This window comes from Carica papaya, chromosome 5, assembly GCF_054855325.1.
Source record: "Carica papaya isolate Zhongbai chromosome 5, ASM5485532v1, whole genome shotgun sequence".
NCBI classification, from domain to species: domain Eukaryota; kingdom Viridiplantae; phylum Streptophyta; class Magnoliopsida; order Brassicales; family Caricaceae; genus Carica; species Carica papaya.
In genome coordinates this window covers 1,123,375-1,138,499 of record NC_142313.1, presented here as the reverse complement: position 1 = coordinate 1,138,499, position 15,125 = coordinate 1,123,375, and the positions used below count along the sequence as shown (strand labels likewise).

Here is a 15,125-nt window from a genome sequence, read left to right as displayed (position 1 = left end):
TTCTCTTGGAGGAATTCTCAAGGTATCAGATTCAAGAAGGACCTGATGAATTAGGGCACAATGAGTGAAGCACGACGGAAGGCCCAATTCAAAGATAGACGAGCGAATAAGCCGAAAATAAGATTTTATGGCCGGCCCTAGATTTTTATTTGCCTTCCCGTTAATTCGATCACATTCTCTTTTAATTAAGAAAATTAATTTTATTTTTTTATTATTTATTTAGCTTAACTTATAAATAGAACATCAAATTTTTATTATAACGATTCAGAAATTATCTCAATAATATTAATAATATTTCTTTTCAAGAGAAATTTTTCTACCATTTTGTGGAGTAACGAATGAATCTATTTATTAAGGTACGACTTCATTGCGTTTTTTTCATTTTATTTATCTGATTTTTAGTGATCTTAATTTCTATCATTTTTGATAGCAGGTTAAGTAGGAAAGATTTTTATAAAATCAATTGTTTTAATGTCTTTAAATAAAATCGTGTGAGTTTCTGATCACGTTAGTTGATTTTGGATTCTGAATCACGTAATTTTCGACAGAATACGATAATACAATCTAAGTTAAACATAAGAATCCGAAGAGAAATAGAGTTTAGACTTTAATTCTCTGTATTAAATTCTAATATGAAATTACATAGTTTTAAGAAGAACGAATCATCTACGTATGAACTGTCATCTTGAAAACTTTCTCAAGATTCTCCTGCTAATTTTCAGCACCCATTTTTTAATTTCTCCAGTTGGTATGCACTCACTGTTCTATAAACCCACTGTATATGCTATTACATATTTATATATTAGCCTTTGGAAGAAAGAGGGGGAAGATCTAACCAGAGTTACTACTAACTACTCGACCAAGTGAATATACCTCAGGAGGTGCTCAGCCTGAATTCAAAGTTCCAGGAGAAACCCAGTTGTGAATTTTGGGAACCCACCATATATATATATATATATATACACACCCATTATAGTAATAAAAGTATTACAACAACTTTTTCCATCTGATTCCATGAATTTTCTTTTGCTTCCATTCCTTTCATATATCTTTCCGCAAAACCAATTGTAGTCCCTTAGCCGTTCTTTTCAAACCAGGGCATGATACCAGCATGTTTCACATGTAAATAATTCTGCTGATCCTATACATAATATATATATATATATATTGCTGATTTCACATATTGATTCTTTGTACACATACTCTTACAATATGTTTGGTTTACAAGTCCTATTCTTTTAGTTATTTAATAACAAAGATCATGAAATATAATTCATAACTTCATAGGTCTACAATATCTCCAAACTGAGTGCAAAGTTATAACCTGTAAAGATCTAAAATCATGAGGTATGTAGAGTTCATGGACTTCACAATCATTTTTTGATCCATAAGAAAAATCTCCAAGTGCACAGTTCAATATAATGTAATATTCTTGCAGAGCTCTGAAATCATGAGCTTCATATATAATTCATGGCTTTGTAGCTGATCTGCTTAAGTTTCACTGCTATGGATGTTTCTTAATTCTATTGAATAGATTTTGAGAAGTTGCAGTATTCATACTACAAAAGTCTTCACAAAAAGACACTTGACAGGATTAGATCATGGTCTTACTCATATATATATATATATATATGTATATATATTTCAATTATGACTAAAATATTTTAATTTCATCACGTAATTTCTTTAAGAAATATACAAATTTTGATAGAAATCTTCCCCCAAACGACCCTTGAATGTAAAGATCACATAAATTTATCAGAGAATTCAAGGATCAGCCATCTTGGAGATTGTATTCTCTTTAAATATTTACAAATCAGCCTCAAACTAATGGCTTTTAAGTAATTTACAAGAAAAATGTATTCCTCTAGCTGGGAGAAAGAATGTCCTCTCCTTCCAAGCGTTTTTTCCATCCAGTAGAGCCGAAGTAAGTCTAAGAAGCATATTTTCAATGGCGGAAGGTCCTGAGCACCTGCTCAATCCGTCTCCGGCAAAGCGGGCAGTTTGTCAAGTGGGAAGAGCAAGTCATACAACAACACATATGACCACACCTGCATGCATAGAAGAACACACCATCTGTTCCTTAAAAAACCCGTTCAGATAGTATTACAGTCATATTCTACACAATATTTGCAGCCATCTGATTCTTACTACTGAGGCAGATTTATGCAATATTTACAAGATTAAAGCTAAGGGAGAAGGGAAAAACCAAAATGAAGTTTTAGAGCACCCAAAGTCTTTAAATCTGTATTTTGTTTTAGACATGGAGCTGATGGCAGTTTAGTATCATGGTATATGCGTCACCAGACAATTTTTACAAGGTTGAACCAGAGAAATGAGTAAATGCAATTAGAAAATGTAGCTCCTAGATGGTATATTGCTTCCATTTCGCCAAATTGTCTGGAGACTGCCAGGCATGGTGGTTCAATGGCATTGCTCCACTTTGGAGATTTAGATCTTGTGTTTGATGAAGAATGGATATGAACTAGAATTTTTAAATGCTAGCTAATATGCAATTTAATGTAATAGTATGGACAAAACTAGGTCTTAGTAACTTTTAGAAATTTATTTACAGTTTTAAATTCTGTTAATTTTTAAGTTCTCTATTAGGATTCTCAATTATAGTTTGATTAAATTTTAAATTTCGGAATTATATATACCTATTTAACCAAGCCATTAGTTAACAAATCATTATTTTCACAAAATTGATTGTGAGGCAATGTCTTTATTGTGATGCCTAAGAACCCACCTAGGCATGATGTCCGAGGGAGATTCTAGGTGAGACTCCTAGTTGGTTTTCTTTTTAATCCTGATTCTCACAAGTGATGTTTGAGAAACCTAAACCTATCCTAAAATTCCTACAGTAGGTAAATTGGTCCTAATTTATCCTACATCAATAGTATTAGCAGTAAATATACTACATGCATAATCTCCAAATCTTACATATAAATGGATCCCACCCATATTAGGCTACCCAAATCACCGCTTAACACCATGTCAGTGTTCGATAGAGCCTCAACCAACAGCACCAGAGACTTTCGACTGGCCTACACCTGGAGCTCGCTGGGTATATTACTATTTCCTTTTAATTGCTTATTTTACTTGACATTTACATGCATTCCCTTTTATTTCCATGTATTTTCCTAATTGCATGTATTTCCAGCTCTGTTTTCTTCTTTTTTTTTTTGGGCACCTAGATCACCAATTCTGGGAATTCAAGGCTGATTGAGTCTACTCCTATCTTCTCCTCCAGACTTCTCCTCTGACATCTTCTTCACCTTCCTTTTTTAAGTTCAAGCTTCTTCAAAAGTTTGTATCAGTTAGCACCAAAACAACTCCTAGAGTATTAGAATTTTTCTCAGCATAAGGCTTTACCTTATGTTAAATTTGGAAGTTGGTTTAGGTTAATTATTTTCTAAATTGAGTTTGTTTAGGTTACTCTTATTCCTAATTTAGGAGCAATGCTCCCTGTAAAAGTCTATTCTGCTAACAAATAAAGCATCATAACTGTTCTTAATTCTAAAGAATTCTCTCGAATTTTCTATGAGTGTACTGCTTCCTTGGAGGAGATAAGGGATAGGATTATTCTCATGGCAACTTTGTGACGTATTGACATTTTCCTCATAGTTGTATTACAGCGCTCCACCAGGATTGGAATCTACTATCCATAGCTCCCATGATGTGACTGTTTATATTTTTTAATCTTGTTTTTCAAACTTTTTTTTGGAGTATACCTTACCCTCCACCTTTGTATTTGCTTCGTTCTCTCTTTTAATAATAGTTCTTCTATTATCCCAATAAAAAAAAAAATTCTATAGAATTCTCTTGGATACCGTAGGGTTCTCTGTGATGAGCCCAATCATAGGCTATGGAGATAGCAAAATTAATAAGCAAGCTTCAGACTTGCTAGACAACTTCTCCTTAAGTAGGATACAGAATCAGATTCCAAGCTAGGGAACCTAGCAAAATGACATAAAACATTAAAAGTTTCCACTTACGGGACAAAAGCAGCATTGTACTCTTGCTCAAGGCATATCACGCATAGATCTGGCATCAGATGCTCTCTCTTAGCACCATCCAACCCATTTTCAGGTATTATATTTGAACCTGAGGGGGGAAAAATAATGTTTAAAAATCTAGCATGGAATGCATAAAATTTCATGATCAAATGTAGACACTAGAAATACCTTCATTATCTTGCCCTGATCTTTTCGCTGCTGCGGCAAGAACCCTGCATGGGCAAGGTCCAAGATTTAGTGTTTGTCTCTCATCATTACAAAAATCAGAAAAAGAAAAAGGATGGCATTGCAATGCCTATGGTGACTTTTATGGAAAAGAAAATCACAATGCACAGTGTTCATTTCAAGCTTCCTCCAAGTATTCTTATTTTTTTATTTTTTGAAATAATTCCTCCAAGTATTCTTGTAGACTAAAATGAACAGAAATATTTGCAAAAGAGTGGTTTCTTTGTAAACTAATGTGGAATAAACTCTGCCTTAACTAATAAGGAATTTCATAGGATTGCAAACTTCACAAACTTCATAAAATCATGCAACTAAAAGCCACAAGAAACAGTAAAATACAACAAAAAATTTCACATAAACCCTCTACTTCCACCTAATACGTCCTAACAAGATGAGATCATAGCCAGCAAACTTTCCCTGCCTATTAATTTGTGGATACATGTGCTTATCCAGGCATCAGGCATCAGGCATAGTGAAATCAGTTAACCACACAGAGCATATTAGACTTAACATATGATTATCAAAGTCCCAGAATCCACATTTCCAGACCTAGATGCTTGTTCCATCAGTGCGTGCAATAACCAGAAGGATATACATTAAAGACTGCAAACATGTCCTTCATTTAAGAAAGTTTCTTTTTTTTACAAAAAAAAGTCTTCCTATCTTGTCAAGCAAAAATAATGATGCTGACATAGTGTAGCAATTTTATATTGGTTTTCAGCAAAAAGCATGGCCCAAGGAGACCATCTTACTGCAATCATATGTCTATTGTCAAGCCTGAACTTAAGGAGGAGGTGATTGACAATATATATACATATATATATAATATCAGTCATTTGCACCTGCATTTTAGTTTGTTATGACAATGGTAGATAAGATTGAACATACCTTTTCTGCAACTCTCGTCGCCGCCTTCTCTCCAAAACATACTCAATAGAACGCTTTGCAATTAGAAAAACACCAAGGAATGTTAGCCCCATCGAAGCATACTTGTACCACCTGATAAACAGACTTATTATTTTCTTTTCAGTAGATCAATTTATATCATCAAGCAGGTCTTGTGGGTGAATGTACCTTGCCCATTTCCCTAAATTGGAAATCAGGTGATCCATTGATTTTGGAGACACGTAAAAAGGCCCTTTGTGCGGTCTTTGTATCCGAATTGTTCCAATGTCATCTTTAACAGGCTGATAATTATTAAGGAAATAGAAATATCAGCAAATGCATTAGCATAGTAACATACAAGCATAAAGCAGCCCCTTATACATCTATGAACCTTGAAGAGAGATGTTTATTAGAAAATAAAGATACAGGATCAAGACATTTAAAGCAATACTAGATGAAACAAATAGAAAGATTTCCCAACAGTCAAGGTGAGTTTTGCTGCTATAATGCTATAAAGAAACCTTACCAGATGTCCATGTTAAACCATCAGAGAGCAATTCATTGCACATTATATGCTACACTACAAATAGCACTAATCAAGATTCAGTCAATGTAAATACATAAATTCCAATAGCAACATGAAACCTACCTCACCAACAACTGTCAAGGAAGTACCAGTTGGAAGTACACGTTCAATACGTTTGACTCCAAGCATCTAATGACACAATCACCCATCAATAAGCATGAACAGGGAAGATTCTAAATCAAGTTGAAAAATAATGAGAAACTGTAGAACATGAGAAACCTTGAGGCCTTGGAGATAGTCCAACGTTCCTCGTACGAGAGACCGCCCTGATTCTTCAAATACTTCACTCCCCACAGTAAGAACAAAACCAGTAGCACCTCGTGCTCCTACTACAAATACACGAGCAGTCCCATCATCCTGGTAGAAATGATTCAGGAAAATACAACTATCACGTGAAGCTCTACTTTGACTGAAAGAATTATATACAACATGCATAACTCTCTGAGCTTCATATCTTACTAAAGTAAACCAACCCAACAAACAAGAAATCTTGAAACAATCATTTCAACTCACTAATCAGGCAATAAAGAAAAACGTACTTACCAGGTACCAAGGAACCTCTTTACTCATTGACAGCATTAGGGCACTATCTTGTATCCAAGAACCAGCATCATTGTGTTTGAGAAAATGTTGTTCAGCCTGAAGAAGATATTAACAAGAAGACTTACATATCAAGACACATAAGAGATATAAAGAGCCAACTTACACAACTCCTAGAAATAGTTCAATTATACCGTTTCCTCCACTATAACTCCCCTTAAGCCGCTGTACTCGCAACTAATTGGTGTCTCAGAGCCAACTCTTCCAGATATGGCAACAATCAATGGCATTATTTTGCTTTCAATGTCAAGCAACTGCGCTGAAAGGAGAATGAAGGCAAAAATCAGAAAAACGTATTTTTTTTTTTTCAAATACAGAATAACTTAATTGTCTGGACCTATGAGCCATATCTTTTCTGTGCAAAAGCATCAACATGCATAGTACGTTCCGTACAATTAAATGCATGTAGCCAGAGGTGATAATCTTTTACTTGGAAATATCTAAATATAATGTTCCAAGATGGAGCACTAGCCTCACAATTCTGAAGAAGTCGTTTTGAAGGCAGGTGCCATTTACCCTATGGGAGAACCAATATTACTTAACTTGGGAGTTCAAACAGCAATTCTATTACCAGAATTTCATAATGTTTATAGTAATATTCATTGCACATAACATGCTCATTCATACCGCATGGTAATAATCAAGGAAACTACAACAATTATACACTCTACACCTTCTATGCCATGGCAACATAACCAAAACCTGTTAGCCATGAATAGGACAGTATTTTCAGCAAAAAATACTGACCATGACATGCAGATGGAATTTGTTGCGATTAAATGAAAAGAAAGGAAAGAGTGGATATAGCAGTTATAGCATTTCAAGAATAGATATAGCACTTGATGTCAAGCTCATAGCTTGTCAGTTAAAATATAAAGAAAACAATTCATATTTGCATAAGCTTCTGACATAACACATACAGCAACTATTTATTTAAGTTATTGGTAACTTATCTAAGAACGAGACTAAAAGCAAAAATGCTTTAGGTCAAACTGTTCCAACTTTAAAATATCATCAAATTTGATCGATCATTTCATATCAACACATTAAAAATGACAAAAATTAAGTTAGAATAAGATCAATCAAAGGCCTCAAGAAGAACATCAAATTGAGATGTAGGACTACGAAAACCGAAATGCTACTCTAGTAACCAGAAGGCATCAAGACTCAAGATTGTACCCAATTCCTTCAACTGATTAACTCGCGTAACTTTTCTAAGAATATCCGCATCCCTGTACCATCAAAGAACAGTCATTTAACCTTTCTCCCGTTCTCACAAATTGAGCTCGAGTAACACATAAGAACGCACGACTTTATACATGTGTCTATCTGTACATGCATCTGTACACATGTATAGAGGTGCAAATAAATAACCCTAACCTGCCGCTGCTCCTGCCAAGCAGATAAAGGGCAGCCGCGCTCATGCAGCAAGTGATTCCTCCCCATGGAATCATCTTCAACCACAGGAATTAACTCTAGCGTCGATCACCTCCACTAAAAAAGCTCCATTCGTAATTCAGAACCAGCACAGGGAAGTAAAATCAAGTCTCATCGAACAAAAATGAAGAAGAGAAAGAAATAATCACGCCAAAAGAAATTCGAAAGGAGCAATGCTTGTTTGTTTCTCGAGGAAGTAGTAACTGATAAGCAAAGAAATTGAAGGAAGAAAAAAGACAAACAGAAAGAATCAGATGCCAGGAGTGAAGAAACAGAAGATGGCAATGGGGATCTACCCGCACATGAACTGCTTGTAAAGAGCTTATCCTAGGGACAAACTTGAACGGCAGGGAAGAAAGTGGAGGCACACTTCCATCACCCGCGGGTGACAAAATCTAGTTGTACAAATTCTGCATGACGTCTTGCTGCTATTTTTTATTTATTATGTATTAGTTAAAATAGATTTTTTTTAAAAATTTCCTTAAGCGTAATGATTCAAAATTTATTTTAAAAATTAATTTGTATTTATTTTTTATATAACAATTAAAATATTATTTTCTAAAACTAATATTTCTGAATAAATTTTCTAAAAATAATAAGTTTTAATTATAATTATACCCAAATATAAAAAAAAAAATTTCCATTATAGTTTTAAGTCTTTTAGGCCCAATTTTAATTAGAGATTTTACGCCCAATTTTAATTAAGCTTTTAGGCCCAATTTTAATTAAGGTTTTAGGCCCAATTTTAATTAAGCTTGACGCCCAATTTTAATTAGGCTTTTAGGCCCGATTTCAATTAGGGCCTCAGGCCCAATTTTAATGAGGCTTTCGGCCCAATGTTAACTAGTTTTGAGGCCCACTTTCAATTAGGGTTTAGGCCCAATTTTAATAAAGCTTTAGGCCCAATTTAATTAGGCTTTGGGCCCAATTTTAATTAGGGTTTTAGGCCCATTTTAATTAGGGCTTTGAGGCGCAATTTCAATTAAGCCTTTAGGCCCAATTTTAATTAGAGTTTTTAGGCCCAATTTTAATTAGACCTTTTAGGCCTAATTGCAATTAGGGTTTTAGGCTCATTTTAATTTGGGCTTCTAGGCCCAATTCTAATCAGGCTTATAGGCCCATTTTAATTAGGCTTTTGGCCCAATTTTAATTAGACTTTAGGCCCGATTTCAATTAGGGCATTTAGGCCCGATTTCAATTAGGGCTTTTAGGCCTTGTTTTAATCAGGCTTTAGGCCCAATTTTAATTAGGCTCTAGGCCTGATTTAATTCGGTTCTAGGCCCAATTTTAATTAGACCTTTAGGCCCAAGTTTAAGGCTTTTAGGCCCGATTTCATTTAAGGCTTTTAGGCACAATTTCAATTAGAGCTTTTAGGCCCAAATTTAATTAGGCTTTTAGGCCCAATTTCAATTAGGGCTTTTGGCCCGATTTCAATTAGGGCTTTTAGACCCAATTTTAATTAGGGCCTTAAGGCCCGATTTGAATTAGGCTTTAGGCCCGATTTTAATTAGGGCTTTGAGGCCCAATTTCAATTAGGGCTTTTAGGCTCAATTTCAATTCGACAATTAGGGCTAATTTTAATTTGGGCCTTCAGGCCCGATTTAATTAGGCTTGTAGGCCCGATTTTAATTAGCGCTCCTAGGCCCAATTTAAGTTAGGGTTTTAGGCCCAATTGTGGGACTACCGGATATATAAATGGGTCGGGGCAAAACCAAGACGAATCGGGTTCTCCCAGTCCAAACAAAGCCACGTCTACTTTCTACTTCCTAAAACCCTCGAGGGAGGAAACCAGGAGTAACCCCTAAAACCCCCCCTAACGAATTCCACTTGCGCCTCGTTCAGTATTCACTTTCTACAGGTCGCGGTTGCCACTCTCCCTTGGAGAATCAATGGCTTCTGTAGCTCTGAGAAACCCTAATTCTAAGCGACTGCTGCCATATTCTTCCCAACTTCACTGGTGCTGCAGGGGTTCAGTCTCGAGTCATTTTTCAATCGTTGAATCTATCTCGGGCAATGACCGGACGTCTGCTTCCTCCACTTCTTGGTGGAGATCCATGGCCACTTTCACTCGAACGTAAGCCCCAATGGCTCATTTATTCAATTAGATCTCTCCCTTTATTGAAGATTGGTCGCGCAAACTCACCGATAAATACATCTATATATATACATACATATATATACATATGCAGCTGTTCTTTTTTACTTACGTGTTGATGGTATGTCGGGCTATTTCTATTGGGTTGTTCTCTATATTGATTGTCGGTTTTTGAGCTTTTGGCTATATTCCGGCTAGAAAAGGTAATTTTAAGTTTTAACTTTATAGAGTAGAAAGCAGTCTCACCTCAGGAGGAAGAGACTGGTTTTTGAGTGAATTGAATCCAAAAGAAATCTCTCCCAATCTTCTTTTATATTTGTTCTTTTGGGATGGGAATTGGAATGACCATTATGTAGTTGAAATGGACTTTATATGATCAAGCAAGTTCTTTTGGTGGATAATGCAACTTTCTGAAGTGAAACATGGCAAGTTATGTATCGAAATGTCAATAAAAGAATTTATTTTAATTAGAAAAGAAGTTGGGATTTCTGCTTTTGTAGTTTGAATTTTCATGTTGTGTTTCTTGCAGAAAACCCCATGTTAATGTTGGAACAATTGGACATGTTGATCATGGGAAGACAACACTGACTGCAGCAATTACGAAGGTGGGATTTTGTATGAACTTTACACTCTGGACTGTGTTTTTCCTCTTCAGTTATATCACAATAATAAACTGCATAATGGATCTTTGATGTTTTATTAATGCTCGAATGCTTATTATGCAGGTGCTAGCAGAAGAGGGTAAAGCTAAGGCCATTGCTTTCGATGAGATCGACAAGGCTCCTGAAGAGAAGAAGAGAGGAATTACTATTGCAACGGTTTGTTATAGTTTCTTGTTTTCAATGTCATTAATCATGTATATTCTTCATTTTCTCCTTATAAATCACTAGGTTTGGCTTGATCTTGCAGGCTCATGTGGAGTATGAGACTGTTAAGCGTCATTACGCACATGTAGACTGCCCAGGACATGCAGATTATGTCAAAGTAAGCTCATGACTTTTGTAGAACTCCTTTTATGGAACTGTTGCAAGGGACAAAAAGGCTACAAACTGAAATGGTCCATAGCAGAGAGACTTCCGTTTTAATCTGCATTTGAAACTATATATAAGTTTTCTTCTAGTAGTAACTTATATATTGCTATGAGTATATATTTTCAATTCCGGAACGTATGTTTAGCATGGTTTATTATGAAAGTGTTTACTAAAGTATGAAATAATAAGTTCTCAGAGTTGATGACTAACATGTTGGTCAACCAAGTGAATACTCATTTGAATTGTTTGATGAATTTGTGGGGTTCTTCTTTGGCATGTGAGTAACTCCATTAGTGGTTGACTTGTAGAACATGATTACTGGAGCTGCACAAATGGATGGTGGTATCTTGGTCGTGTCTGCTCCCGATGGACCTATGCCACAGACTAAGGAGCATATTTTGCTTGCACGCCAGGTGTGTGTTCATTTATTATATTGTGTAACATGCATGGCTTGAGTTGTACTCTAGCTTTTAATGGGGCCTTCAAATTTTTCATTAAGGATCTTTTGAATGCATCGAACAGGTTGGTGTGCCATCACTTGTGTGCTTTCTTAATAAAGTGGATGCTGTGGATGATCCAGAGTTGTTGGAGCTTGTAGAAATGGAGCTCCGGGGTATGTTGGCTTTTGTGGCCATTATGTTGATGGAATGTAGTTTGCATGTTGCTTAAATCTACCAAAAGTTTTTCACACTACCTTATTTTTCTGGCAGAACTTCTTAGCTTCTACAAATTTCCTGGGGATGAGATACCCATTATTCGGGGATCTGCTCTGTCTGCTTTACAGGGTACAAATGAAGAAATAGGAAAACAGGCTATTTTGAAACTAATGGATGCTGTAGACGAATACATACCTGATCCTGTACGCCAACTTGACAAGCCTTTCCTGATGCCGATTGAAGATGTCTTCTCAATCCAGGTAGCATGCGCATGCATTTGACAGGGTTTGTTTAAAGAACTTGTTGCTTGTTGGGGACTGTATCATGGAATTGAAGACTTTGTGTATCTTTTGTTCTCTTCATCCTTAGTTTCTGTGGTTGCCTGGTTCTTCACTTCATTGCTTTGGATATTGAACCCATCACTATATATTTTTTAACTTAATTTAGTCAAGGCTCTTGAGTGTTTCAACTTGAAGAGTGTGTGGTCAAAACTAGAAATACATGGTTGCTTGAATAAGGAATGGTTTTTTCCTTCTGCTTTTGGTACTTGTGTGAACTCTCACTGTCCTCATCCAAAAAGTAAGTCTGTCCAAATTCCTATTTGACTTGCCTTTGAAGCATTACACATCCTCATATACTTTCTGTCTTGAAGGGACGTGGGACTGTTGCAACCGGTCGTGTTGAGCAAGGGACCATTAAAGTTGGTGAAGAAGTTGAAATTTTGGGATTAATGCAGGTAAATATATCGAAAAACTTTTGACTCCTAGTACTATGATCTCAATAAGCATTTCCTTCTATAACTTTGATTGTATTTCGGAGGAGTCATTAGTTTTTTCTCTGTTTTTGATACTCCTAACTTAAGAAGGGAATCATTCTTGTTGGATGTTTGTGGTTAGTCTGTCTTTGCTCAACCAGTATATGCTACTAATGTTAGATTTCTTTTGCAGGGTACCCCTCTGAAAACTACTGTTACCGGTGTTGAGATGTTCAAGAAAATCTTAGATCAGGGACAAGTGAGTAGTTAATTTCAGACACATGCTAGGCTGCAAAGTTTTTTTTTTCTTTTTTCTTCTTTTATAACATTTTTTGATGTATATGTTGGTTTAAGGCTGGTGACAATGTGGGTCTTCTTTTACGTGGCCTAAAACGAGAAGATGTTCAACGAGGAATGGTAGGTAGCAGCCACTGAGTCTACAGTATTTACCAGATTGAATGTAACTTGTGTATGTTTGTTTTCTAGTTGTCCTGTTAGGTTTTTAGGCCTTTTTTCCCCTCTGAGTTGATATGAATCTTTTCTCTTATGTTCTACACAGAAAGAATTTATTGACCTAATAGAAATCAGGACATAAAGTGAACATATTTTTCTTTCAGTATTGTTCATGTATCATCATGCATATAGGTTTTTCAATAATCATGGATTAAGAAAACATTAAGTAAGACTGAATTTCCAACAGGATAGTCTATAATATTGTCCTATCTTTTTTGATAATTGTGTAGGTGATTGCCAAGCCTGGATCTGTTAAAACATATAAGAGGTTTGAAGCAGAAATATATGTTCTCACAAAGGATGAAGGTGGGCGCCATACTGCTTTCTTCTCAAACTACAGACCTCAGTTCTACATGAGGACAGCAGATGTCACTGGCAAAGTGGAATTGCCAGAAAATGTAAAGATGGTTATGCCTGGTGACAATGTGACTGCAGTTTTTGAATTAATCTCATCAGTGCCTCTTGAAGCAGGTGATTTGACTTCACTTTGTCTTCCTTTTTCATTTATTTAAAAGCTTCATTTGGCGTCACAAATGTTGCAACTTTGTTGTAGCATCATAGCTCTGATAAGTACCGTTGTTTATGTTGGATGGAAATCAAATAGAACTGAACTGTTTTTTTGTTCCATAGTTTGATAAGCCGTCAAAACACATTCTTTATGTTATTTTCTAAAGTTGCATCTTTCTGACAAAATAGGGGTATAGTGTGAAAAGCCAACATGTCATTATCAAAAAATTAAATCTTGTTAGTTCTCTCATGCATGAGTTGACATGTATGGTTAGTTACAGTGTTCATCAGGGAAGGGTGTTTAGGCACGCATTAGGATGTTTGTTAGTCATGTAAATGGATAGGCAGATAAATGTTGCTGCTGTAGTTTGTCTTATCATATTTATATCTATATCTTTGTAATCAATTCAGTGTTATACTACAGTATGTATGTTATATAGGTTCACTAGAATGCATGTGTACTATAGGAACATCTAGTGGGCATTTAGGATGGTTGTAGCTTCTGTTGTTAAAATTATTATTAGTTAAAAATATTTTTATTCAAAAGTTGTTCGGTGTTTGGTAGAAATAGCTTTAGGAAATGTTGTCACTTCTAAAAACTTTTGAGATTTCAAGTATAAATTTTGTATAAAAAGCAAAGTATTTTTCTAAGAGCTATATGTTGTAGTTTTTGGTTTTGAACTTATTAGGACTATAGTTTGGCTTTGGTTGTTGTCAAAAGCACTTTGCATTTTACTTGTTTGGTTGAAAAAGTGATTTTGCAATGCAAAAACTGAAGACAAAAGCTGAACCAAGCGCTTTCTTGTTTTCACAATTTTATGTTCAAAAACTGTAGAAGGAAGTATGGGCCTAAAGTATTGCTTATTTTGTTATGACAGGTCAAAGATTTGCTTTGAGGGAGGGAGGTAGAACTGTGGGTGCAGGTGTGGTATCAAAGGTAATTAGCTGAGATGCTGTTTTTTGGTCGTCCAAATCCTTTCCATCTGTTGGTTGGAAAGGGGGTTGGTAGCGAGACTTGATGCCTGATCTCAGTAGAAATGAATACCGATTGGAATGCCTTACATAATTGCAATCTGCCCTTAACTTAATGCTTGTTCTAGGAATTATAAGAAAATTTTAGAGATCACGAATTGAGGAGAATTAGAGAGGAAGTTTGTCTTCTGTTTTCATTTCACGGTGCAGAACCAAGCAATATGGCCTTGATTGTTTTGATCCTTTTTTTTTCTCATCTTCATTAGTTAAATAATATTCCTTTCAAGTAGTGCCAATGCTGGACCAAAACACGTTGCAGCAAGCATAGGGGCTGCAGGATTATTTGTTGCTTTTCTGGAAGCTGTAATGGTTATAAATTTTGGCAGGAAACTTCTGAATTTGCCGGCCAAACTGGTCTGCTTTTTCACTAGGATCAAGCAGTGAATACATATATTTATCTCCTGATGGATTGTCTCATGCAGATGGAAAAGCTAATTAGTCAACTTTTACAATGAACATATGAATTTTGCCATGAAGTTTCTTCTTCTCTTTTTTTTCATTTCATATGTACATTTATACTTTCATTTAAATAAAAAAATTTGAAATTTATTAGTTCCAAACATATTTTCCTTCTGAATTGGAATGTTGTCACTCCCAAAAGACTCTTTCTTCTCATAATAACAAAAAGTTGAACAGAGAAAAAATGTGACAGGGTTGAATGGATTTATTACTGATTAATATGGAAGATTTTGACAAATTATCAAGTGTATCAATGCAGAGAGGTATAAAGGATTTGGTAATTCTACTTTCTTAAATAAAAGATGGTAACTATATCGTGCACCGGA

At 35.5% G+C, this 15,125-nt stretch overlaps 2 protein-coding genes across 3 annotated transcripts; one reads left to right on the top strand and one right to left on the bottom strand.

Annotated features, from left to right (window-relative positions):
* Positions 1 to 1,648: 1,648 nt before the first annotated feature.
* On the bottom strand, positions 1,649 to 8,104 carry DAL1 (E3 Ubiquitin ligase family protein). 2 transcript variants are annotated; one of them, XM_022051001.2, is made up of 11 exons: positions 7,696 to 8,104; positions 7,495 to 7,547; positions 6,450 to 6,574; positions 6,259 to 6,354; positions 5,935 to 6,072; positions 5,779 to 5,844; positions 5,319 to 5,431; positions 5,133 to 5,243; positions 4,188 to 4,231; positions 3,999 to 4,107; positions 1,649 to 2,051 (listed from the first exon to the last, which is right to left on the bottom strand). In XM_022051001.2, the coding sequence occupies exons 1-11, from the start codon at positions 7,767 to 7,769 to the stop codon at positions 1,949 to 1,951; spliced, it is 1,032 nt and encodes a 343-aa protein (XP_021906693.2). In that variant the 5' UTR covers positions 7,770 to 8,104; the 3' UTR covers positions 1,649 to 1,948. The 2 variants fall into 2 exon arrangements, with proteins under 2 accessions (XP_021906693.2, XP_088076034.1); XM_088219908.1 differs by lacking the exon at positions 7,495 to 7,547 and having other exon boundaries at positions 7,696 to 8,102.
* Positions 8,105 to 9,497: 1,393 nt separating this feature from the next.
* On the top strand, positions 9,498 to 14,576 carry LOC110821288 (GTP binding Elongation factor Tu family protein). The gene is made up of 12 exons (XM_088219507.1): positions 9,498 to 9,826; positions 10,377 to 10,452; positions 10,573 to 10,665; positions 10,757 to 10,831; positions 11,187 to 11,291; positions 11,401 to 11,491; positions 11,589 to 11,794; positions 12,187 to 12,270; positions 12,482 to 12,547; positions 12,643 to 12,705; positions 13,032 to 13,272; positions 14,187 to 14,576. The coding sequence occupies exons 1-12, from the start codon at positions 9,642 to 9,644 to the stop codon at positions 14,255 to 14,257; spliced, it is 1,356 nt and encodes a 451-aa protein (XP_088075633.1). The 5' UTR covers positions 9,498 to 9,641; the 3' UTR covers positions 14,258 to 14,576.
* Positions 14,577 to 15,125: the final 549 nt, after the last annotated feature.